This window comes from Varanus komodoensis, unplaced genomic scaffold (assembly GCF_004798865.1).
Source record: "Varanus komodoensis strain SLA01 unplaced genomic scaffold, ASM479886v1 scaffold1, whole genome shotgun sequence".
NCBI classification, from domain to species: Eukaryota; Metazoa; Chordata; class Lepidosauria; order Squamata; family Varanidae; genus Varanus; species Varanus komodoensis.
The window spans coordinates 91825528-91849362 of record NW_025335268.1 but is presented as its reverse complement, the minus strand read 5'-3'; the positions used below and the strand labels follow the sequence as shown (position 1 = coordinate 91849362).

Below are 23835 nucleotides of genomic sequence, written 5' to 3'. Positions count from 1 at the left end.
GGCTGAAAGCTATTTAAAAGACCCCTTATACCACCCCCTCCCTCTGCCTGATGGGAGTATTTACTGGTTATGTGCCTAACTGTGGGAAACAGGTTGCTGCTGCAAGACAGGTCTGTTTACTGATTGCTGTAAAATCCTGTGACTATTACACAGGTCATTCAGATTTCCCTCCACTGTTTTCCAGATTCCAAAAAGCAGATCATTTCACCTGGTCTTGAACAGGATGTCCCTAGTAATTTCATCTTGCTCCTTTATTTTTATTGCCAATTCAAGAGGGGTATTTCAAGTTGGAAAACCATTGGATGAGACTCATTTTCTTTGGCAAGAGGCCTGAAACAAATCAGATCACTCATGCTGAAACTGTTAACGTGCTCTCCACTAGCATTTACATTTTAGTCATGCCCGCCACCCCACACACACAAGCCAACATATTTGGACATTTTCGTAATTGTGTATCTTGAGATTCCCAAATTCTGACATTAAAGATTGCTTTGTTAATATTTGTGCCAGGAAAATATATGCGGAATGTAACATATACCTTTTCCATACCAGTGGAAATGTGAACCAACTTGTGTGTTATGTACTGTTTGTTTGTTTGTTTTATTCTCCGCCTTTCTTCCTTCAATGAACTAAAGACAGCTTGCATAAACCTCCTTTTCCTCTCCATCTTATCCTTACAACAACCCTGGAAGTTAGGTTAGACTGAGAGTCCATGACTGGCTCAAAGTTACCAGTGAGTTTTTTGGCCAAGTAGACTAGAACCTAGATTTTCTAGATTCCAGTCCAACACTTTAACCACTACATTACACTGCTATCAGAATCAGTATTGATTCACACAAGCATATAGTTACATCATTTACTACATTTTCAACTAAATTTATCAAAAACAATTTAATGAATAGACAAAAACATATTCACAGTCATAATTAGTGGAGATGATGTTAAGTATTTGATTCAGGTTTACTGTTTCATATGTGCAAGCTGTTACCAATAGCACCGGCATCAAATGTTGAATATGCATACAGTAAGTCAAGCTTAATGCTGTTTAAGAAAAGGATGAGTGCATGCTTCTCTCTTACTCATTGCACATTTGAACTGTGGAAGATGTAGCAGTGGTCACTAACCAGGACAGCTTTAAAAAAGGTATACACTCATGGAAGAGAAAGCTATAGAAAGCTAGTCATTATGACATCTATGACAAGAACTTACAGCTCTTGCAGCCTTGTCCTAACACAGATTCTGGAGCTCTTGATATTTACCTCAACCATACACTTCAACTAGACCCAAGTTTAAAAAAGATAACAGACGTAATATTTAGCTCCATATTGACAAAATCCACTGTGCAGTCCTACCTATTGGAAAAGTCTGTTTATAAACCAAAAAAAAATAAGTGTAGGCTAGGCTCAGTTTGGGATCCAAGTTGACTGAGGATTTTTGGTCCTATAAAGAGGGTCATCAAGTTTAGAAACTGGTTGATGCCAAGTTTGAGAGTTCAGTTCATCATTTAGTTCAAATGTTGCAAGGAAGGTTAAATGTATGTCTATCTCATAGCAAATGATACAAAAGTAATATTGCATACCACTTAAGGCAGCAATGTTGACCTGGAGATGCTTCAGTGCTCTTAACCCTCTGCCCACTCCTCCATCATCAGTGCCATTTTCAAGCATTAGACTTAAATGTGTAAGCAAGGAGTCTGCTCTAAGATTGCACAGGTCATGTAGCTCCTCCCCATGATGTCTAAAATATAAATGTTTGCAGGGAGGGGAACTCTGCTTGTACTAAACTGTACTTGCAGATTCATGCACTGAATCCAGGGGAGACAAAAAGTATTCCTTCACCCACTTTATTGTCTCCTCCCCAAAACAGAAAATCTCCCAATGACTACTGTCCTTTCCCCTAAACAGAAAACCTCCACTCCCAGCAGGTTCATTTGGTCTATATTCCCAATAATTTAGCCACAGTGTCCCTTGCTGATCGAAGAAGCCCCTTTAATCAGCTTGGGTGTAGCCGCAATTGGACAAGCTAGCTAGAGCTATATGAGAAAACAGGCTTGTAAGAGAGCCAGCTTTCCATGCATGAGAAGTCCCAGTGACAAACGATCAGCATGCAAGCAAGTTGAATACTAGTGCAAGTTTAGCAACAGGGCTAAGAGGCCAAGGCAGTTGATTCTTCTCTCTCTTCTCTTTTTAAGCAACCACAAATAAATAACTATAAATATGAAGAATTTTAAATGATTTTCCCATCTGCTCCTAGTCAACAAATTGGTTTTCCAGATAAGTAAGCCCAATAATAGCCAGCAGTAGTGTGGAGGCTATCCAGTATATTACACTGAGGGTCACATGTTTTGACTATCTGCAAGTCATACGTATGTGCTTGATATTATAAGTTCCTGGAAATAAGGGAACATGTTAGTTGCTGATATGGAGAAGTTATGAGAGGCCAAATGATTGCTGGATAAGACCTTTGGGAACTTAATAGTAACATCCCAATTCCTGAGTGACAACTTCTCTGCTGTCATGGAGAATGGAGATCTCAGGGAAGGAAAGCATCATTCTAAAGAAGGGGGAAAGATTCCATAGAGGAGAGCCATTCCTGAGAAGATGAATATTCTCCTAAACTAAGGATTGCAGGAGGAGGCTTCAGATAGTGGGAGAGTGAATCATTGACATCAGACAGCTGGGTTTGTGATAGGTGTGTAGATACCATGGTGAACTTGACTCCCTGGTAGAAAGGCTGCAGGTATCACAAGCCATCTAGATAGTTTCGCAGATAATTTTATAGTGGGTCTGTAGCAGTCATAGTAAATATTGGTATGAATATTGGTATGACATGAGAAAATAAAGTTGAGAAGTTCCTGAAGCCAACTTCCTTAGCATTTTCCTAGTTCCTTAGCATTTTTAGTGCTAAGCAGGCCTGTCTAGTAGAGTTCTTCTGTTCTCCCCTCCACCATTCATTAATATCTAATTCAGGTACTCTCCAATCCGAAGGAATGGGTTTGCCACTGTTACATGTAGCTTCCCCTTAATATCATGGCAAGCTGATCATTAAGGTATTACTGCAAGCCATACCCCAAAGCTAAGACTGCAAGTCCTAAAACAAGTATCAACCTGTTGTTCAACCCTTTCCTATTCTTACCATGCTTAAGATGTCCTCAACATTTAATATTCTTTATGTTGAGAATATGTTAATATATAATATATATGTTAATATTCTATAACAACAAATGCTCACTGTTTTAACCCCTATAACTGTAAGCAAAAATCTGAAGATGCCCTAACAGTTCAGAACACATAGACAAAAATTCTTCCATTGATTAGAACAGGGGTCCTCAAACTTTTTCGATAGGGGGCCAGTTGAAAGGCGGCAGCTACACGTGCAGGCCGGTGAGGTGCCGTCAGGTGCATGCGAGACGACATCGGGCACACGCGGCGGTGGCTTGCTTGCTCGGAGACCATCTCTGATCGAGCGAGCCACCACCTCCCCACTCCCCGCGCTGCGAGGCAGCAGTGAATGCGTGCATACAGGAGGCAGGTGGTGATGGCAGCTTTCTCGCTGAAAGACCATCTCCGAGCGAGCAAGCCACCACCTCCACACATGGCGGTGCTGGCCGGATGGATGGCCATGGCTGGCCAGATCTGTCCCGCGGGCCATAGTTTGAGGACCCATGGATTAGAAAATCTCTAAATTTCAAAACAAGTCTGAAATGTGAAACTCTTATCTGAATTTTTACCCTATCATGTAATATGACTATTATTCCAGCAGCTATAAAACATAAGTATGAACCAAATACCACCAAGACATTTCTGCAGCTACTTAGAATTTAGACAAAAGGCTTAGAGTTGTCCATTGAAAATACCCAAGTTCTGCGAACAGAAAGTGAATGTTTAGATTACTGTATTAATAGACTCTGCTGTCAATTCCTTCTTCTAAAGCACATAGTGCTGATCATAGTAACTATGCCTAAAATAAACAGACTTGTGCACTGCAAATATCCCTAAAATGAAAGTATTCTGGAAAGGATAAAGTGGAAGGAAATCTGTAATAATGGACATGAAGTACTGGGAGATAATCTGTTTATAAAGAGACTATGGGCTACACATGGGATGAGGACGCATACAGTGAACAGAATTCCCATTTTCCTAACCACAGGAATGTTTCCCCTGAAACAAGACCCAGATTCTCAGGCATTTGCTAATGCATCATATTTTATGACTCATGGAAAAAACATGACTATGCATATTGTAACACTCATTGCCTATGGCCTAAAACCCAACCTGCACAGTACTGCTAATTAACAACTACAGCAGGTGGCACTCTATGGACTTGAGCTTCTCTGGCATCCATAATCAAAGCAGCAGTAAAACTACATCCAGTGCAAGGATGCCCAATTGTAGTGTTACCACTGTATCAATCTCTCATTAATTTTTTATTCTCCTCTGTAACTATCCGTGTGCATCAAAGTACTCCAAACCATTCAAAGGTGATCACCTCCTCATAGTGACCAGGCACCACTGTTGGTTAGCAATATTCCATTTGTAGTTTGTTTAATTCCAGAGAGAATTGGTGATCCATTGGTGAGGTGAAGAATGTGTGATCTGAAACTGCTCTTTTGGATTGCCAGCAACATTAGAACTAGAACGTGCTTGATGAAGATACTGACATGCAGTCAGCAAAAGGAAATATTGTTCACAGTGCACATTTGGCCTTTAGAATTTACCAGTATGTGGCAAACAGCCAGCAGCAGAGCTGGGTTCTAAAAAGGTCAAAATGAATGAATGAGAATACTGATGGCTATTAATCAAGATGATTGTGGCAAGGGATATATTATTCATTCACTGATTACTGAAGGGGATCCAGAAAAGCCAGCATTTCCAGATAGGATCATCTTGGTCTAGATTATTATATTAGTCTGGTCTGCTGCCAATCCCTTCTTCTAAAACTCATAGAGCTGATCATAGTGTTAAATTTGCAGAGAAGAGACTAGGCTTGACAGACCATTACTGTGGCTCTCTAAAGCTGTTCTTAAAACTTGAATTTGGAGTGGCAGCATATCTTACTGCTATCTCCTTCCCTGGTCCTTCCCCCAGCTAGAGGATTCTGGGCAAGGCTGAGGGAAGCTGGCGGAGTTACTGTGTCCCTGCTCTGTCCCCAGGGATACTCTGTACACACCAGCATCACCTTGAGGGAAGGGGAGGGGGGTGGCCATTGTTCATTGGTATTCCATCGCACTCTTGAGGCTTCCTGTACGAGTGCAGGCCTGGAGTGTCTTTACCTTGCGTTGGGCAATCGAGACAGACTGAGGATCCTGCTGGTGTAACATGCACCCCGCTGCCCAGCAACCTTCCTGCCTTTGCTGGCGGAGGTAATCTCTGACCTGGTGTTGAGGATTCCCAGGATGTTGGTCCTGAGGGACCTCAACTTCCATGTGGAGGCTGCCTCATCCAGGACAGCTCAGGACTTCATGACAGGCATGGGGGCGTCTCAAAATGTCACCTGCCCAATGCATATAAGAGGTCACAATCTAGACCTGATTTTCTTGACTGGGCAGGAGGATGGGGACATGGAAATTGAGGTGGCTAACATCAACCCCTCTGTCATAGTCAGATCACTTCCTCTTGAGGTTTGCACTAATGGCACCTTTTCTCCTCTGCAAGGGTACAGGACTCATTAAGTTGGCCCACCCCTCGAGGATGATGGATTCAAGTTGCAGCTCTAGGAGATTTTGCAAATGGCATGGTAGGTGACCCTGTCGACACCCAGGTCACTCTGTGGGATATGGAGATGGCCTGGCCAGGTGACACAATTGCTTCTAAGCACTCTCTCCCCTCTCACGGGCTCCTTGGTATATGCCAGAGCTGAGAGCAATGGAGCAAGAAAGGAGATGGCTAGAGCACAGATGGAGGAGAACTCAAAATGAACACAGCTTAGTGGTCATTATCAAGCCCATTTTGTGGCAGTGAAGGCAGCAAGGAAGTGCCAGTCCTATGCATTCTACACTTGCTGCTGGTTGCCATCTGAGCCCAATTCAAAGTGCTTAAAACAACATATGAAGCCCTAAACAGCTTGGGGCCAGGCTATCTAAGGGAATGCCTCTCCCCATATATACCAGCCCGGCCACTGCAGTCCTCATCTGAAGACCTCCTATGTGTTCTTCTCTCCAACAAGTGAGGGGGAGTTTGCAAGGAGAAAGGGCTTTCTGAGCATAGTGCCCACACTCTGGAATTTGATTCTGTTGAAGGCATGATTTCTCTTTGGGCCTTTAGGTACCAACTAAAGATAAATCTGCTCCGTAGTTATTTTGATTCAGTGATTTCTTGATTTTTATTGAAGTTTTAATCTCAATTTTTATGTTAATGTGCTGCTGCCAATTTGTTTTTGTTTTAATGCTAGATTTCTTGATATGATTAAACTTATCTTTTTTACTTTTGGGGTTATGTATATATATTATTTATTATTATTTTGCTTAACTCTGTTTTATAAAATTTGATACTTTCTCTATGATTTTATTGTTGTTAGTTCTTGTTTTATGCTGCTATGGATTTTAATGATATAAGCTGCCTAGAGAGCCTATGGTAGCGGGGAAGCATATAAATGGAATAAATAATAATAGTTGCCATTTTATTTCAAAATGGGAGTGGTTGCTGGACTTGATACATTTTAAAGCTAAAATTCCAGCTGCATGTCAAGTTTTCCAGCAAAACTGACTAAAGCCCTTTTGCAGAATCCCCGGGCTGAATAATAATTGCTTTGTTTTGCTATGTGTTATTTGAACTGGAAGAGACTCATTACCATCCTTCTCCTCCTGGAATTATCTGTAGTTTTTCCCCCCACCCCACCTCCAGGATGATGCAGTCTAATTAGCAACTGTATTTCCTTCAATTTGAAAACCCTCTTTATTCTAAGGTAAAGGTAACTGTGAACAAAGGTCATTTATGTTTAATTAGGACTGAACAAAGAAAAGTTGCATCACTGGCTGTCTGCAATGGGAGATTTCCCTAGTGTGCCTCAACAAAACCTCTTACACAAGTTAACCTCACCACTAGAAGTCTCCAAACCCAAGCAAAAGAGCTCCTTAGTTTTTTGATTGATTCAATTCAGATACCCATGTGTGTTGTTCATGTACTGCTCTATTTACATATTAAAATGAGAGGATGACCAATTATTACATCAAAGGGGTACACAGGTGAGGAGAGCCAAAAATTCCCCCTTCCTCTCCCACACTCAGCTGCACTTACCTCCCAGCCCAGCTCAGTTCTGCCTTTAAGCAGGCTATATATGGCAAAGGAGACCAAGGAAGTCAGATGGATGATGGGGAAGCTTCAACCTTCATCATCCCCACATACCCTTCGAATGTAAAAATTCGACCCCACCTATAACTTTATACACAAATGGAGTAGATGCATCAATAAGCAAATGTGGTTGTCCCCATATATCCAGTTTGGCCCTAAGTTCTGTATATTTAGTCTGGCTCTAGACAGAAAACTATGTTAAAGAGCTCAGGGTGATTTGAAAGCTGAAATCTGCATCTCAAAATCATGTGGACCTAACTTCCAAAGTCTATACCTGAGAAGTACCTGTGCCTTTGGAGTTCCAGGGGGAGAAACTATCTGCTAAATAAGACCTTTCTTGTAATAACTGTGCTACAGTAGGAAAAATGCAGAAAATCTTTCTGCAGTGCTGAGGTGCAGTTGGAATGGTGAAAGGTGTGAGCAAAGGCATGTCTCTTCTTTCTATTTTCATTCCAGAACTACTTTGTCTAAGAGTGGCCTTACTTAACCAGGTGCACTCAAAATGCATTGAACTACAACTCCCATAATCTTACAGCCAGCTTAGAAAAACAGCTACTGCTCTATCATAAGGTGGAGAATAAAAGAGTGCCTCAGTTCACGACCAAATCGGGTTGCGAACAAAAATTTCATAAAAATTTTGACTCAGGTTGTGAACTCCACATCGGGTGGCAACTGTGATCTTGGCCATCACCCCACCCCACCCCACCCCCAAGTGGGGAGATGGCCACGATCCTGCTGGGGGCGGGGGGAAGATGGCTGAGACCACGCCCATGATTGCACCCATCTTTCCTGCACGAGTCCAGCCACGATCTCAGCCATCTCCCCCCCAGCACGATCATGCCTATCTCCCCCGAGCGCACCCGTATTCACACCCGTCTCTCCCCCCAGCACACCCGCAATTGCACCCATCTCCCCCACTCCCCCCCGCAGCACACCAGGATGACAGGCACGTGCAGGGATGACAGGCGTGATTCTGGTCATGCTGGGGAGGGCAGAGAGATGGCCACACTCATGCTCGGTTTGGGGGGGGGGGGGGAGATGGCTGAGATCTTTGTTGTTCTTTGTCACTTTGCTTCATTTTTCTGATTAAAAAAAATAGTTACAGAATAGATTTACCTTATTTACACTGAACCTTATGGGGAAATTTAACTTGGCTCACAACCAATTTCGGCCACGACCAGAATCCTGGAACGGATTAAGTTCATGAGCCAAGGTACCACTGTCCCAAGGGCAGTCTAAGCCTTTCCACTCTCCTTCAGGACTGTGACCCTATTAGCCCATTGAAGAGCAGCAATGGTGGCCTTTTGCATCTAACAATAAATAATTGCCCACAGTTCTTTGGTCAGGGTTGCAAGGAGAAAGAATGCTGTTTCCCTCTGCCACATGAGCAAAAAATTAGCTTCTGCAGAAGAACCATGCTGGATCAGACCACAGGCCTACTTAATATAGTATTTTGTTCCCAGGCTAGCCAACAAGATGCCCATAAGCAAAACATGACTTGCAGTAATGCCATCCCACTCATGTTCTCCAGCAAATATATAACATATATACTATCTCCAATATTGAAGGTAATATATAGCCACCATGGCAAGTAGCTTCCAGGAGACTTATCCTCCTAGCTTTTATCTAATCCCCTTTTAAAGCTTTCCAAGTTGGTGGCCATGGCTCAGATGCTTTTTGGACATAATGGCAGTATTCAGTGGCAAGCCCTAAATTAATTAACCCATGAATCACAGGGATGCACATAGGAACAGCCCATAAACACAGAGTTCATAGGATTCTGCAGTATCTGAACCCAAGCAGCTGGGATTGTTTGTTGGTTAAACAACCATAACTTAACTCATGGGTTTGCCCTTGGGTTTAACCCATGAACAACCCCAAAAGCCAGGTTTCAGATAATAAGGAAACAACTTACAAATATTGCTTTCATTAGCTGCCATATATGAAATCAGAGCCATCCCACACATGATGCTCATCCCCACAATTTCTGAGTTAATTAACTAATCAATCCACAAATGGGCACCAAATACCATTGTTGCACCTAAACAGGCTTTATATCTTGTGGTAGAGAGCGTCATGTCTCCTGAATCTCCCACCATTCAACTTTATGTGATAACCCAAATTCTAGTATTGTGACAGTACTAGGAAAGTGATGCTATGGGAATATTAACACTATGGGAATATTACCTCAGAAACAAGCATATCAGTGGTATTCAAGTAAGGGCACAAATAATGCAATTCCACTAAAATCCATTAGAATCTTTATTTCTAATTTCTGTATTGCGAAATTAGCAGTATCAAGAATTTAGGGAAAAATAAGAAAGAGACATACATGATGGGGTTTATATAAAAATGGAAATGAAAAAAGTAAAGAGAAACTTCCTAGCATACTAGAACTTGGGGTCATCCAGTGAGAGGGAGATCAATGAATGTGAGAGATAAAGGACAGCCAAAAGGAAGTACTTTACACAGCATATATACTATTGGATTTGCCCACAGATGTAATGACAGCCATCAACTCAGATGGCTTTAAAGTGGATTAAACAAATCTATGGAGGATAAGGCAATTAATGGCTATTGGTTATGAGAGAGATATACTACCTCCTGGATCAAATGCAGTATGCCTCCTAATGCGGATTGTTGGGGAACATGAATGGGAAGGTGCTATTGCATTCATTTCCTTCTTGTGTTCTTCCCACTGGGCCATATGGTTTGCTCTGCCTAATGTTTTGACACATGTTTTTTTAAACCCCTGGATGCTTTGATGGCATGTTGAATAAAATCAGTTTTCAAACAAAGCTCACCAAAATTACTAAGATAAAACATTTATAGTAACCGATGCACATGCATATGCACCAATGTAAATAATCTGTAGCATATCAATAGCTGGAAAGAAGGCAAAAATGCAACACACTTCTGTTTTCAAAGACTCCTCTGTCTGGTTCCCAGAGGCAATGCTTTCTCACTGCAAACAATTAAGCAAGCAGGTAACTTTCTAGACAGGATGTAAACCAAAGGACAGTAGGGAACAACCAGCATCCTTGAGCTACTGTTCCTTGACTCTGTGGGGCAGAATAGGAAGTGATTCTCTTATACAGGCTTACTCAGTTTCATAGAATGCACAATCCCCCTTTCCTAGGCTTGGAATATGCTTTGGGTGGCCAGAGTCTATCTCAAATTTGTGATCCTAGCACTTCACTCCAGTAGCAGTGAAAGGCAAGTCAGGGAGAATCATAGTCAAAAGGGCCTTGGCTGAAATTGAGGGAGCTACTGAAGCTGTCACACTGCATACTAGAAAGCAGTCTTCCCCAACCTGGCACCTACAAGATGTACAAGACTACTACTCCCAGGCTGGCATGGGGACACTGGGAACTGTAGTCCATCACAGCTGGAGGACACCAGGTTAGAGGAGGTGACTATATGCAAATAGAGGTTTCAACATTCACTATAAACAGCTTTGATAACACATTCTTTTCTAGGAGTAAAGGTTCTGGAACCAAGATCAGGCAGATATAAGCAGCTGTCAATTTAAAAAAGCTTGACAGTATTAAAAAAGCTTGACAATATGACAAGCTTGTGTGAGAGAGATTATTTGTGTATGTAATTCCCTTTAGTTCTGCATAGCTGCTTTCTAATTTAAAAAAATGAAAGAGTTTTGAGTGCTTCACTTCAGCCTGTTATGGAAGAGGGAGCCGGATTTTATTTGCATTTTTACAATCAAGTACCTAATTCACCTGCGGTACTATGAAACTATTAGAAATATAAACCAGCAAACTTTAAACCATAGTCCTACATTTAAGCAGCCTAAAACTTTTCATTACTTATTTCAGCAACAATGGAACAAGTGACAAACAGTCATCTTTCATGACTTAAAAGGAAAATGCTAAATATAACTGCAGTTAACTTTGCAGAGATGAAGGCAGTCAAGTTTTTATTGTAGTGTGGCTTTTTAAGCATTATTAAGTACAAACTGCTCCAAACCTAGACTACAGAGAAAAACCAAACCAAAGTTATACAAGAGATGAGATTTACATGGTGCTCCATGTAAGCTGAATATCAACACCTCTAAATAGTGTAAAAAAAGTACAGTTTCTTTTTTCACTTCTTCCTATTCCTAAGTCTATGCACAAGAACAGCAATAAAGCTGTTTTTTCTTTCTTTCGGGCCACTTCCAACCCTTCCCTCAGATGTACTCTTTCAAAAAGACCAGTACAGAAAGCAGCTCTCAAGCTTTACACCCTCCAGCGATTTTGTTAAAAAAGAAAAAAGAAAGAAACGGAAAGGAGGATCACAAGTGAGCTCCAACTCCAGAACGCCTGCTTAAGAGACCTGATCCTACACAAAAGTTCCAAATTTTTGCCTGCAATCCTATGAATTCTTCGGGCAATATTTTGAAGGGAATGCGCATAGAATCGTGTTGTATAGTTACAATCCTGAACTCCCATGGTAAGCAGTCGTAAACCACATTTATCTCTGTGGGATTTATTTACACGTCTGAAAAACGCTTAGGAACCGCGGTGCACGGGTGCAATTTTAAACTCACGTGCGCCCCTTTCCTGTTTCGAATTAAGCATACTCGACTGCACATAGGATTTGAAAAAATAAATCCTACTGAAAATCAGTGGAGCACTTCTGATTTTCTAAGCGAGGACTCTATACTGTGGAAGACAGAAGGAGGGCCGGACTAGGGCGGTGCTTACAGTCGGAACAGGCGCTCCATATCCTTGATCTGCCGGCGAGTGAACTCTTTAAACTCCGTGTAGGGATTGAAGATCTGGGCAAGGCGGGGCCGCGCTGCGCCCGCGTTGATGTCCTGTCTGCGACTCAGTTTGGCGGTCAGCTCCGGGTCGGCATCGGCGCTCAGCACGCTCCGGTCCTCGTCGGAGTCTTCGAGGCTCGGCTCGGATCCTGCAGGCTCAGCGCTGCCGGAGGAGGGGAGCCCGCCATCCCCTTCCTCGGGAGGAGGCTCTGACGTGCTCCCGTCCCGCAGCAAGCGACGCTGCAGTTTTTGGGCCAGCTCAGCCGACGCCATGGTCGGCGGCGTGGCGGGAGGACGAGTCTGCCCTGTAACGAAGAGTTGCCGCTGCCGCGGGGGCCGTTCCCCTTCTTTGCTAAAGTAAAGTGTGCCCGCCTCGAACTTTATTCTAGGACTTGGGCGAATTGGCGGGGAAGCAGAGCCAGAGCCAGGGGGCGTGGAGGCGGCGGCGGGAGGCCGGGCTGAGAGTTAAGGAGGCGCGGGGGAATTGGCGCACTCTCTGTCTCCCGAGGCACCGCCGTCCAGGGAAACTCGAGGGCTGGGAACAGCTCGATTAGTCCCACTTTTCTCGCACCTGTCACCCCGACGCGCCACTTATCTTTTATTTCTCCACGGCTACAAGCCTCCCGACGTGTATTTGTTGGAATCATTGCACGCATGCACACACTGCAGCCGACAGTGTGCCTTCAAACTACAAACAGAAATTGTCCGTGGATGTACACTTTATTACTGAAAATGGCAGTGAAAGTGGTCATACGGATGGGCCAGTAAAGAAAGGCCTTCAAAGATAGCATTGGCCTACGAGGAAACTCCCGCGCACACCAAAATCCAGTTGGACATACGAGGACAAGCTAAGTGGCAGACGCTCGAAAAGTTTAGACTGGTTGCATTTTGGCTGGTCCTAATAAAGATAATGCCCAACTGTAGATATGCTTTTGGAATCATTTCCTCTCGATCCTACCCCATCCATATTTTACACTCGCAAACGAGCTATGTAATCGTAGCTGGGGTCATGGGCGCCATTAGAGATTTTGGCACAATGGAAGCGAGCTTTATACAAAGGTTCAAAGGTTCTGATACCTTCAAGGTTAAATGGCAAAACCTCACTGTACAATGTGATAGGGACAAATAGACACTCTCTTGAGAAGCAGAGAGATGTGTATTATAACAAATAGGCCCACTGCAACCTGATCCTAAACGCGTTCCTTTGGAACTGAGTTCCACTCTCCATTGGATTTACCGACCTTTGTGGGACTGTGGTCTGGACAGCAGCCACTGGGAAGAACTAGTGAACTGGCCAGAAATTAGAGTCTCTTTAAGCATGACCATATGTGGTCTTGAAACTGGAGGAGGGGCCGGTCCCACACCCTCTCTAATTCACCCTTATTTAAGATGTCGCTGTGGAAGGGAACAAGAATTACTGGTGCCAATTCATAATTCATGGAAACCCTCTAGAGAGTAAGATGTTCCTTTTAAACAATTTGTAACTTTTATCTATCAGTGTTGTATAAAAATACACATAGTGTTCAAGCAAGTACTATTTCGAAGCCATGTTTAGATAGAAAAACACCCTACAGCTTTCAGCATTCCCCAGACAGAATAGGATTGTGCCCCTAATAGTTGGGTCTTGTTCAGAAGGCATCCTGAGTAAAATAAGACAGGCGCAGGGAAATTCTTCAGTTAGAAATAATCCCCATCTAGTTAAGTGGAGTTACTCTCAGGTACATATGCATAGGATTGCACCGTTTAATTTTTATTTAATTTTTTCTACACTGTCTATATTTCCATAGAAAATCACTAGATGGTTTACAACAATTCTTAAACAAGCCTAATGGTTTACACTAATTTAGCTAATCTGAACTATCAGTAAACCCAGTGGGATCTCATAAGCATGCTTGGAACCAACTGCATGAGTTACCATTTTAGCTTTGCTTTTTCTTAGTGCCTGTGAGTAAGGTATTGCAGACTTTTCTGAGTGGAAGAGGGGAAAAATGGATGTACATGCAATGTAGTAATGATAATAAGCACAGGCGCTCACTAAGAAGGGAATATGTGTAAGATTTTATTGGGGTGGAAACCCTTTTTCAGTGTAAGGGGCAAATACAATTTCAGAGAAGCTCAGACACATTCCCCTCCGATGAAAGGCAAAGGGGCTACAATTAGGACCAAAATACTGACATATTTTAACATAAAGATTTACTGCTGATAACAAAGCTTTATCAGGACTTTTAACAGCTTCATTCATGCTGCAGAAAATGATAGATTGCTGCGGGAAATGCAGTGGTGTCAAGGAAACATGGTGTTGCCATATGATGAACCTCAGAGTACCCTGGACCTCATGTTGCACCCCGCATTTGTGCAATAAGGGTACAATTGAATGCACTTCTCAATGCAAGTCCTTTGCAATATTTGGGACTTCTAAGGAAACTTACATAAAATTAGGCTAAAATGTACTTTATTTATTTATTTATTTATTTATTTTTCGATTTATAGCCTGCCTTTTTCCTACAAAGGGCTCAAGGCAGCTTACATCTCCTCCTCCATCTTTATTTCCATTCCTTTTGAACAATAGGAATGCTCCCCATGTTTATCATTTTATCTCATGTCCTTTTTAATTACATGTTACAGTTTTTCTTAATCTGTCTTGTTAGGACTTGTCATAAAATGCGGGGTAGAAATAACATCTCACAAAAGACAAAAGACAGCTGGGGAGCCCTTCTCAAACATTTAGGAACCTGTTGAGTCCCAGTTCATGTAGTGCTTCCTTTTCTTGCCCATTTTAGGAATGTTGAAATAGACAGGAGGGTGGCTACAGATAAAGTGCTTGCCTTGACCAGCATTCCATTTAGTCTCTAGTCACATATAAATAAGTGTGCCACAATCAACCCTTTAACATGCGTGTCATTTCTACATGTGAATGGACCAACTTCTATAGTGGGTTTATATCCAATGGCACATATATGAAAAGCTTGCATGGACAAACAATTTGCCCATAGCTGCTCTTATAGCTGCAGCATCATTAGGCGTAAGTCATTAATAATTTGTTGGAACTGGCAGTTTGCATCAGCTACTAGCTTTTGCTATCCCTGTAGGAATGCTTCAGGTCCTCTGTCCTTTGACCCCATCCCTGAGTCTGGATCAATAAAATGTGATCAGCTATAATCTTACTCCTATTCTAATTTTATTCCAATAAAAATTATCTGTATCTTGCCAATGAAATTCAATTATACACACTCTGTTTCTTACCCCGAGATGTCTGTCTGATCTGCCTTCAATAAGAAACTATTCGCTTCCTCTTCCAGGCAAGGTCATAAAATCTGCCCATCCCAGTAGACCAGAGTCTCCTTAAACTTACAGAATCACACTTCTCCTGTCTTCTGGGGTTTAAAATAAACAAGAACAATCCCAAATTCAACGCTATGCTTTGGCTCTCTGTCTTCCAGAAGGAATCAACAGATGTTTTTCTTTTCTATTTGGGTGTGGCCATAATACTTATTGATGTTTTTATCCCACCCTTTCCCAAAAGAAATCAGTCTGATGAAAAGCAAATACTAGGCCCCTTTCCTCAAGTACATTTTGTTAAAAACGAGCTAGCCAAACTGTATGCCTTTGTTCAAAACCCTGCAAAATGTCTGTTTTTTGTCTGTGGTGGTGATAATAGCCCAGGGTGCTCCTTAAGCAGAGGGCTGCTTTTCTTACAGGGATGTACAGAAATCTTAAAAGCGAAGTATAAACATATCCACATGCAACCACTCAGTATAATTAAGAATGAGAGAATACATTGTCAAAAAGGGAGCCCTTTGTTGTAAATAATAATAATAATAATAACCATAGAGTTGCATATAATATATATGTGCTAATATATCTATAGATGCAAACACAGAAATCATTATGATACCTTAACTAGAAATACTGCACTTCTTACCATATTGGAGAACACTTTGTAATACCTAGTAGTCAGGATCATGAAAGCTCAACTGTGCAGATTGTCATGCTTCATGATAACATAGGTTAGGCTAGATGCCACTCTATCTGTGAAATCATTTGTATCCAAGGCCTTCTTTAAATCCTATCCATCTCTACAATGAATTAAAAACTTTTGACTAATTAAAAATTGATTAATTGATTAATCAGTCAATTGATTGAGCAACATGTTTAATATTTTAAAAATAAAATGTCTTAGGAAAGGTACAGCTAGGCGATGCCTTCTTAGAACAGAAATTCCTCCTCTCACAGGAGGGAATGCCTCTTACAAGTTGGTGCTTCCTGTGGCTCATTCACACATCAAAAACAGAGAAACTTATGCTTTTTTTCCGTCACAATTTTTTCCTGCCATATACAAATATATTGATATCAATTAGTCACTTCCATCTCATGCAATTAATCAACAAGGATTTCTTTAATTAGCTTTCAGCATTCATTCTACTTTTATTTGGCTTTTACTCAGAAGCTGTGGATATCATGTACTATGATATCCCAAAGTCTATAAATTGACTTAAAATAGTCACAATAATTGTCACTAACTTCAGGGAAGATTGTCTTTTAATTCTGTACAATATCCTGAGAGTACACACAAGTTCACTCAATAAAAATCCTTAGTTTCTTTATTTCATTTACTGTCTATTGCTCACACAATGGAGGGAGTTTTCTGAAGAGATTTGGAGAGGTATTTGTAACTGATAATCACAGGACTGTTGCAATTGATGATTACTGGAGTTTGATAATTAAAGCAAGGATTGACTGAATACATTTGTGTTGTGTTTACACCAAAAACTGTGCTCACAGCTGATCAGTGGTGTTGTGATAAGCAGCTGAAAGAATGGGAAAAGTTGATCATTTTGTCACACTGGACAAGTATGAGCAAAGTGATTGTTAATGTGGAACATGCCCCTTGAATCTCCAGTGAGACTTTTTGTAGCTTTTTTATGTAATGTGCTCTAAACACAACAGCTATTGTTAGTAGGTACAGCCAGGAAACAGGTTGCAAATTGATAATGTCTAATAAATCCAGAGCCAGTACAGTGCTTCCCTCTCCTCTATTGCACAATGCAAAAAAGGAAAAATTCAAGAGAACAAAATAACACATGTGTTAATAGCAGAATCTCAGCCCATAAAGGGCCAACTACTTCTTTTCTGTGGGAAACAAGCAGTGTATTTGCTCATATTCTCTGATGAATGTGAAAGACTGAATGAGAGCCAAAACTAAATTGCAAAAGGAATGCCAAATTAATATGTAAACACAGCTGTCAGTGGTGCACTAGCAAAGATATTTAAAATGAAACACAAGATGTTACAAGCCAGCTTTGTTCTGATGTGTTGTTAAAACAACATCAGTCCAGCCGCAGTTTCTGGAAGCCATAGGAAGTAAGTGCTGCATACAACTTTCATTGCAGGAAAACATTAATTTTCTGAGATATCTAGATTTGAAGCAGGTTAGTGCTGCCCTCTGCTGGATATTGACTTTGTTTTTGCACAAAATCATATCCAATGGTTAATTCTTAATGACCATTTAAGAAGTCACAAAAGCCCTTTGTCAAATGCACTTCTTCATAAAATTAACTTTCAGAGCATTAGTACATCCTCTCTTATCACGATCACCCTCAGGTATGCATAGTCATAATTTCCTAGTGCGTGTACTAAAGCTGCACCAAAGTAAAACAATGCAAGTCAATTCCTCCACGTCAATGTCAACCATTTTGTAACTTGTGAATAAGATGTAAATTATGATTTCATGCTATAATTTCCAACCTAGTTCATAGAATGATCAGCACTTACCTAGTGATAAGTATCATGGCTGGACTTACTTCTGATTAGGTGTGTATAAGATCGCACTGTAAGTTGCTTAGAACTGCAGCCAGTTTGTGAGGAATTCTTGAAAGCAGCACTGACACAAACTTTCCTGCTGCCTGAGGAGGTGTATGTGCTACATCCATCACTCCCTGCTGTGTCCATCAATCCTGCTGGACATTACTGTCTCCCCTCCTCTCCCTGCGCTTCACCTATGTGCTCATTGCATCTTCCTCCTGCCCTGCCTGCACCAGCCTGCTCACCCCTTGCTGGTGCTGCATCTCTCAGCTTTTTGCCACCCTTGGTACCACAGGTGATCTCCAGGAACACCCCTTCTCACAATGCCTATATCTGTGCATTTGAGCCTGGCCAGGTCTCTCAAGAGTCACAGAAGCCACCTTTCTGGCTATTGCAGCTTTTCAGGAAGTTTGCCTTTCTGCCGCTCACTCTGAGGGGATCCACAGAACAGGCAGTGGAGGGAGCAGTGGCAAAGGGGAGGGAGGGCGGCGGAGGTGTGAGGGCAATGTGGAGCGTGGCGGCAGGTTGTCCTGGGGGCATGGAGCACACAACTTGCTACTGCTCCCATTCTGCTGCCAGAGGCAGGGGATTCATTGCACCTCATCAGAGGGCCAGCTCTGATGAGCACAATTTAAAGGATACATTCAGAATGGAAAGGAGCAGCAGCACAGAGCTTTATATTGCTGCTCCTGCAGTGGGCACCTTGCCATGCCTTATCAGAGGGCCTCTGCTGCTTGAAAGCACATTTTCCCACTGGAAAGTGTTAGAGGACTACAAAATAAACCTTGAAGCAGAAAATTTATCCTCTTTCAAAAAGCAGTAATGATGAGGGAGCAAGGACAGTGGAGGTGACTTTTCATGCTCTAAGAGTTCTAGGGGGCATACAGAAGAGCTTATCTTTTTATTCAGGATTACTCTACTATGTCTTGAGTCCTTGTACAAAATGTACAGACAAATTCTTGAACTATATTTTAGATGTCCTGAAAATACAAAAAGCACGTACGTTTCTTGAAGTTTTACTAATGTTGCAAATCTGTTTGTAGCCCATTTTTGCACCTCTTTTGTACCTCTTTTCTCTGTGTTGCAATGTTTATTGGCCTACTCTATTTCTTTGAGGATTTCCCAGCCGCAACTCTGAGAATATGAATGTTCTACATGGCAGCAGAAGACAAGGCATTATTGCTTCTTCTGTGCCTTCCTTCATTGGTTCTGTTGCCCAGTTTCTCTCTCAGTACTTCAGACATTCTTGGATGAAAAAGTGGACAGCATCCAACAGGGGCTGCTTCTTCTGGTTCCTTTGTGCTCATGGGAGCAAGCTTTCCTGCAATGGGGCTTTTGAGCTTCCCAAAACAATTGCAGAAATGAGCAGAAATACTGGACCAGGACAGATCAATGAAGCTCCCTCCTGTGAGCTCTGCTGACCAGCCTCATTCTGGAAATTAGCATTTTTGCTTGTCTGGGGTTATATTTTTAGAAGCGTGGAAGCCATGTAGTGGGAGCAGCCACTTCCACAAGGGCTTAGGCACAATAGGATACTAACCTGATGTTCTAAATCCATTTCAGTTGAGTTCAGGCCATGTTTTGGAACAAAAACTCTTGAATTTCTCTTGCCAAGACAAATACTTTTGGGCCTCTCAGCAGCCTTCTGTACCATCAACCATGGTGTCCCTTCTGGGTAGACTATCTATGTTAGAGATACTGTGTTGCTCTTGTCCTGTTTCTGCTTTGATGGCCAACTGCAGGGGTGGTGCAGGGGAATTATTGACCTACTTGGCAGTTATCCTATTGGTTTTCATAGGCTCTGTTTTATTTCCTGTTGTGTTTAACATCTGCATAAACTCACTGGGATATGATATTGTAAGCCTGAAGTGTCATCAATCTGTAGATGACATCCAGGTATAGCTATTCTCATGGTCAAATCCAGATGAAGCAGCAGGTATTCTGAATTGCTGTCTGGGTCCAGTATTGGACCAGATGAGAGTCAAATTGAAACTCGATGCAAGACAGAGGTACTGTTAGGGGATGAAACATAAAAAATGAAACATAATTCTCACACACACATGCACAGCACTGCATTGTTCAACTGATTCCAGTGCAATGGCTTGTCTCACCTCATTTCTCAGCAGTTCTCAGTCTAAAGGCAGGTGCAGAGAGGGAAAAGTAAGTAACTGGTTGATTTCTAAAGGGATGGGGTGGCAATAAGCTGTCCCTTCCCTCTCAACATCTAATTTTAACAAGGCCTGGGCTTCCTTACTAGTGCATAATGTGTATTCAAGAGGGCCCACAATCCTTCTGATATACTAGCAATCAAGGGGTAATCATTATGGCTGTTTAGTTTTAAATAATTGTGCTCTCCCTCTTGGATTTACATCTTAATATGGTGGGGAGGTTTAAGAGTGTCCAAGAAGCCAAGAGCAATGCATTCTCACTAGTGTCGTCTCCTAGCAGGCTCACCCAAGGTGGAATAGTCAGTGCTTTAAAGGAATAATAATCACATCGACAGGAGAGAATGGATATTTCTAATGGGGGTGAAGAAGCTCCTGGTGGGTACTTACTGGGCAACAGCAGTAGCTGAAGTTGACACTACAATAAGATCGTTAGTAGATAGTGGCAGTGGGACTTGAAGAAAGCAATGGCAAACCAGTTCTGAATTTTTCTTATTTTGAAAACCCTATGATGTAACAATGCAAAAAGGAATAAGAGATAATGCCAGAAGATGGAACTCCCAGATCAGAAGACATTCAACTAGCTACTGGGAAAGGACAAAAGGATATGTACAAACAGTGTTGTTCTGGAGCAGGAGGAAGTCTTGCACCCATCCTGCTTGAGGGATCCTATGATCAGCTGGTTTGCCACTGTGTGTGCAGAGTGCTGGATTAGATGGACCTTTGGTCTCATCCAGCATGGCTTTTCTTATGCCCTAACAGATTTTAAAAGTGAAATAACCATGCAGTACATGACCCAATGGTATCTATCGTATGCACACCAAGTTTCAGGTGTTATGTATCTCAGTCTTGCTGCTATGGTGTAGACAGACACACGGTCTCTTTTACTGTTGGATGCTCATTTGCAATAATCTAAAATTTATAATAATATAAGTACTCTGTAAGCACCTTTTCACATTGTACCACTTTGTGGCAGGCATGGTCATCCATAGACTTATTTATTCATGTGTATATAAAGCAATTTTTAAATTCTCTTGAGGACTGCAATGGATCCAAAACCATTTGATTACAAAGTTTCCCAAATTAACTGAGCATCTAGTTGTGTATGTGTTTGAAGCATTGGCTATTTTTAGTTTAACTGCTTCAGAACCTGAAAATATCATCTCAGAAGAAGAATTTTCCTTCTCTTACAGATGAGAATGCCTCTTACAACATAGCGCCCAGATGTGACACAGGTATGCATCATCTAAAGGAAAAAAAAAGCTTTTTCCTTCAGAACTTGTTTCAGCTTTATGCAAATATATGGAGATTAATCCTTTATCTCAAAGCCTTTTCCAAGTAGCATTTCTTCAGTGTGACTAGTGTGCTGTGGTGGTTAGAGTGTTGGACCAAGCACTGGGGAGATCTGGGTTCTAGTCCCTGCCCAGCCATGAACCTGACTAAATGTTTTAGGGCCAGTCACTCACTCTCAACCCAACCTTCCTCACAGGGTTGTTGTGGAGATAAAATGGAATGAAGGCAGCCTATGTAATACTGCCTTGAGTTCCTTGCATATAAATGCAATCCAATAAGAGTAAGCCGCCCCGAGGCTTCGGCAAGGGGCGGCATAGAAATGTAATAATAATAATAATAATAATAATAATAATAATAATAATAATAATGAGATGCCATCCCTAATAGTTTCTGTTGTACTTCTGTTGTTCAGAGGTTGTGTGTTGTTCATAGGACATGACCCAGATTAGACACCCTTCTGGGGTGTTTAACTATAAAGATTAAAGATGTAATTGTAAAGATGTTTAATTGTACATCAAAAAAGTAAAATTTTTAATTATAACAATCTCCAAGGAGATACTCTAGGATGAATAAAAATATAAATCCATCCATGATGGAATAATGTTCTTCCAGTCAAATGCTTCAAAAACTCTGTCGATTTACCCTTAATCTCCAAATGTAGCCTTTACTGCTCTTGCAACATTTCCAAAAGATGATCAGATTTGACTTTGCAAAAGTTTCTGGGACAGGTAATTGCATCACTGTAGGGTGCACTCCAAGATTGTTTTTCTGGACACTTTAAATATTTGAATTTGGCATGTGGATGAAATTGCTATAAGGTGTATCCAATAAATGTTACTGGCCATGAAGGAACAGAGATAAGGAGACTCAGTTAAGGGCAGTTCACAGATAACTAAGAGCTCAGAATGTCAGCAAAACTTTATTAGCAATGCTATTATATGTTACAGGAAGAAATAAAAGGAAAAAGGGGTTCAATTTCCCTTATATAGTCATCCTAAATCTCAATAATTCATTTGAGAGTGATTGTTCAGTTCTGCCAAACTGTTTTGACTCCTGCTGTTAGGGTACACTGATTTCTAGGGTTTTCCCAAAGGAGTAATATGGCTAACGCCATGTCTTCAACACCTTTTATTCAAAACCATAGAGACATCAGTTTTCAGAAACTTTTTGTGAGGAGTCTGCTTTGAAATAACTTACAATTAATACTCCTGCTGTGCAATTATTTGAGGGAGACTGGCCTGACTGGCCTGATACTCAGGTATAGATTGAAAAATAAATCCATTCTCTCAACAAAAAGTAACCACAGTTACAGAAATTAAAGCAGAATTATCGCCACACCAATACAAGGACTACATTATTTTGAATGCCAGTATTTTGGCTACAAACAAATGAAAGCAATATCTAAAGTTACACATACACACAAGTGTGACATCCAGAGTCCTAGGAGAAAAATCCTTGGGTGTCTGACAGTGGACGAGACATGCTCTGGAATGCCCAATGCAAGATCCCATCAAAGGTATTCTGGAAGATTGTAGAGAAAAGAAAGATGTTTCTATTTGTTTGCCTGGTCATGAGTATTTGAATACAACAGGTGCGAAAATTCATGGGAACAGAATACACAATGTAAACAACAGGCAAAAATACAGGTGTTTTCACGTATAACTTAGATCTGGCATCCTTTCTATCAATCAGTAAGAGCTTCTACTGTGTTAATGGGTGTGATGGAAGTTATAACTACATAGAATGACATATATTGAAAGTTGTCAGAAGGGACTTGAATTCAGTGAAGCCTCCAATATTGTGATTCTGAATTCCAGAACTCTTAAAGCTCTCCAGTTAAATGCTACATGACAGAACAAAACAAATCACAGGTATACCGATTTCCATTACCTCCCCTAGGAAAGAGTCCAGTTCATCTCTGTTCAAAACAGGTTCAGTCCCAGCAGATTCCTCTACCACCTAGGATTCAAAATAATATCATTCAACACTGTCTACTCAGAAATAAGCCCCACTGAATTCAATGAAACTTACTCCCACCTAAGTGGCTACTGGATGAAGGTTAGTAAGTACATTCTGGGCAATGTAGTTTTTGGGGAAATCTTAAGTGTAGCCTTCAGTTAGAATGAAGATGTGTGTAATATTATTGTTATCATCAAAATTCATCCACTTTTTTCTTTTTTTTTTTCTTAAGCATATGGTTTAAAATGAAACATACTGTTTGACAAAGCTGATGTCAGAACCACCACTAGATACAGTGCAGAAGAGGAAGCAAGGCTCAGTTTGCCATTGAAGGATAAGCTGAGTCCTTCTTTCATAATATTTCCATTTTCAGCCTTATACGAGTATGCAGCAGATAAATGCCATGAAATGCAGCAACATCAAATTCAAAGACATACCTTTGTCAGCTGGCCAACTCCTCCTCTTCTCCTTCCTGCTTCCTATACATGTTGCCAGCACTTTCTTTAAGTCTCTCCTCAAACTCCATCTTCCCCATGAATTCTTTGGCTCAATACCTTCACTCCCACCC

General features: G+C 41.4%; 2 protein-coding genes across 6 annotated transcripts in view; both read right to left on the bottom strand.

Annotated features, from left to right (window-relative positions):
• Positions 1-12436, bottom strand: part of EFHD1 (EF-hand domain family member D1) — a 33245-nt gene extending 20809 nt beyond the window's left edge. The window contains exon 1 of the mRNA XM_044435252.1: positions 11990-12436. Within this exon, the coding sequence (XP_044291187.1) occupies positions 11990-12321 (332 nt within the window). The 5' untranslated portion in view covers positions 12322-12436. The remainder of the gene's footprint in view (positions 1-11989) is intronic.
• A 9761-nt stretch (positions 12437-22197) lies between these two features.
• Positions 22198-23835, bottom strand: part of LOC123025934 (autoimmune regulator-like) — a 28457-nt gene continuing 26819 nt past the window's right edge. For all 5 annotated transcript variants that reach the window (XM_044435123.1, XM_044435139.1, XM_044435114.1 and 2 more), the window contains 2 exons: positions 23199-23267; positions 22198-22829 (listed from right to left, as the gene is read on the bottom strand). In XM_044435123.1, the coding sequence (XP_044291058.1) occupies positions 22749-22829; positions 23199-23267 (150 nt within the window). In that variant the 3' untranslated portion in view covers positions 22198-22748. The remainder of the gene's footprint in view (positions 22830-23198; positions 23268-23835) is intronic.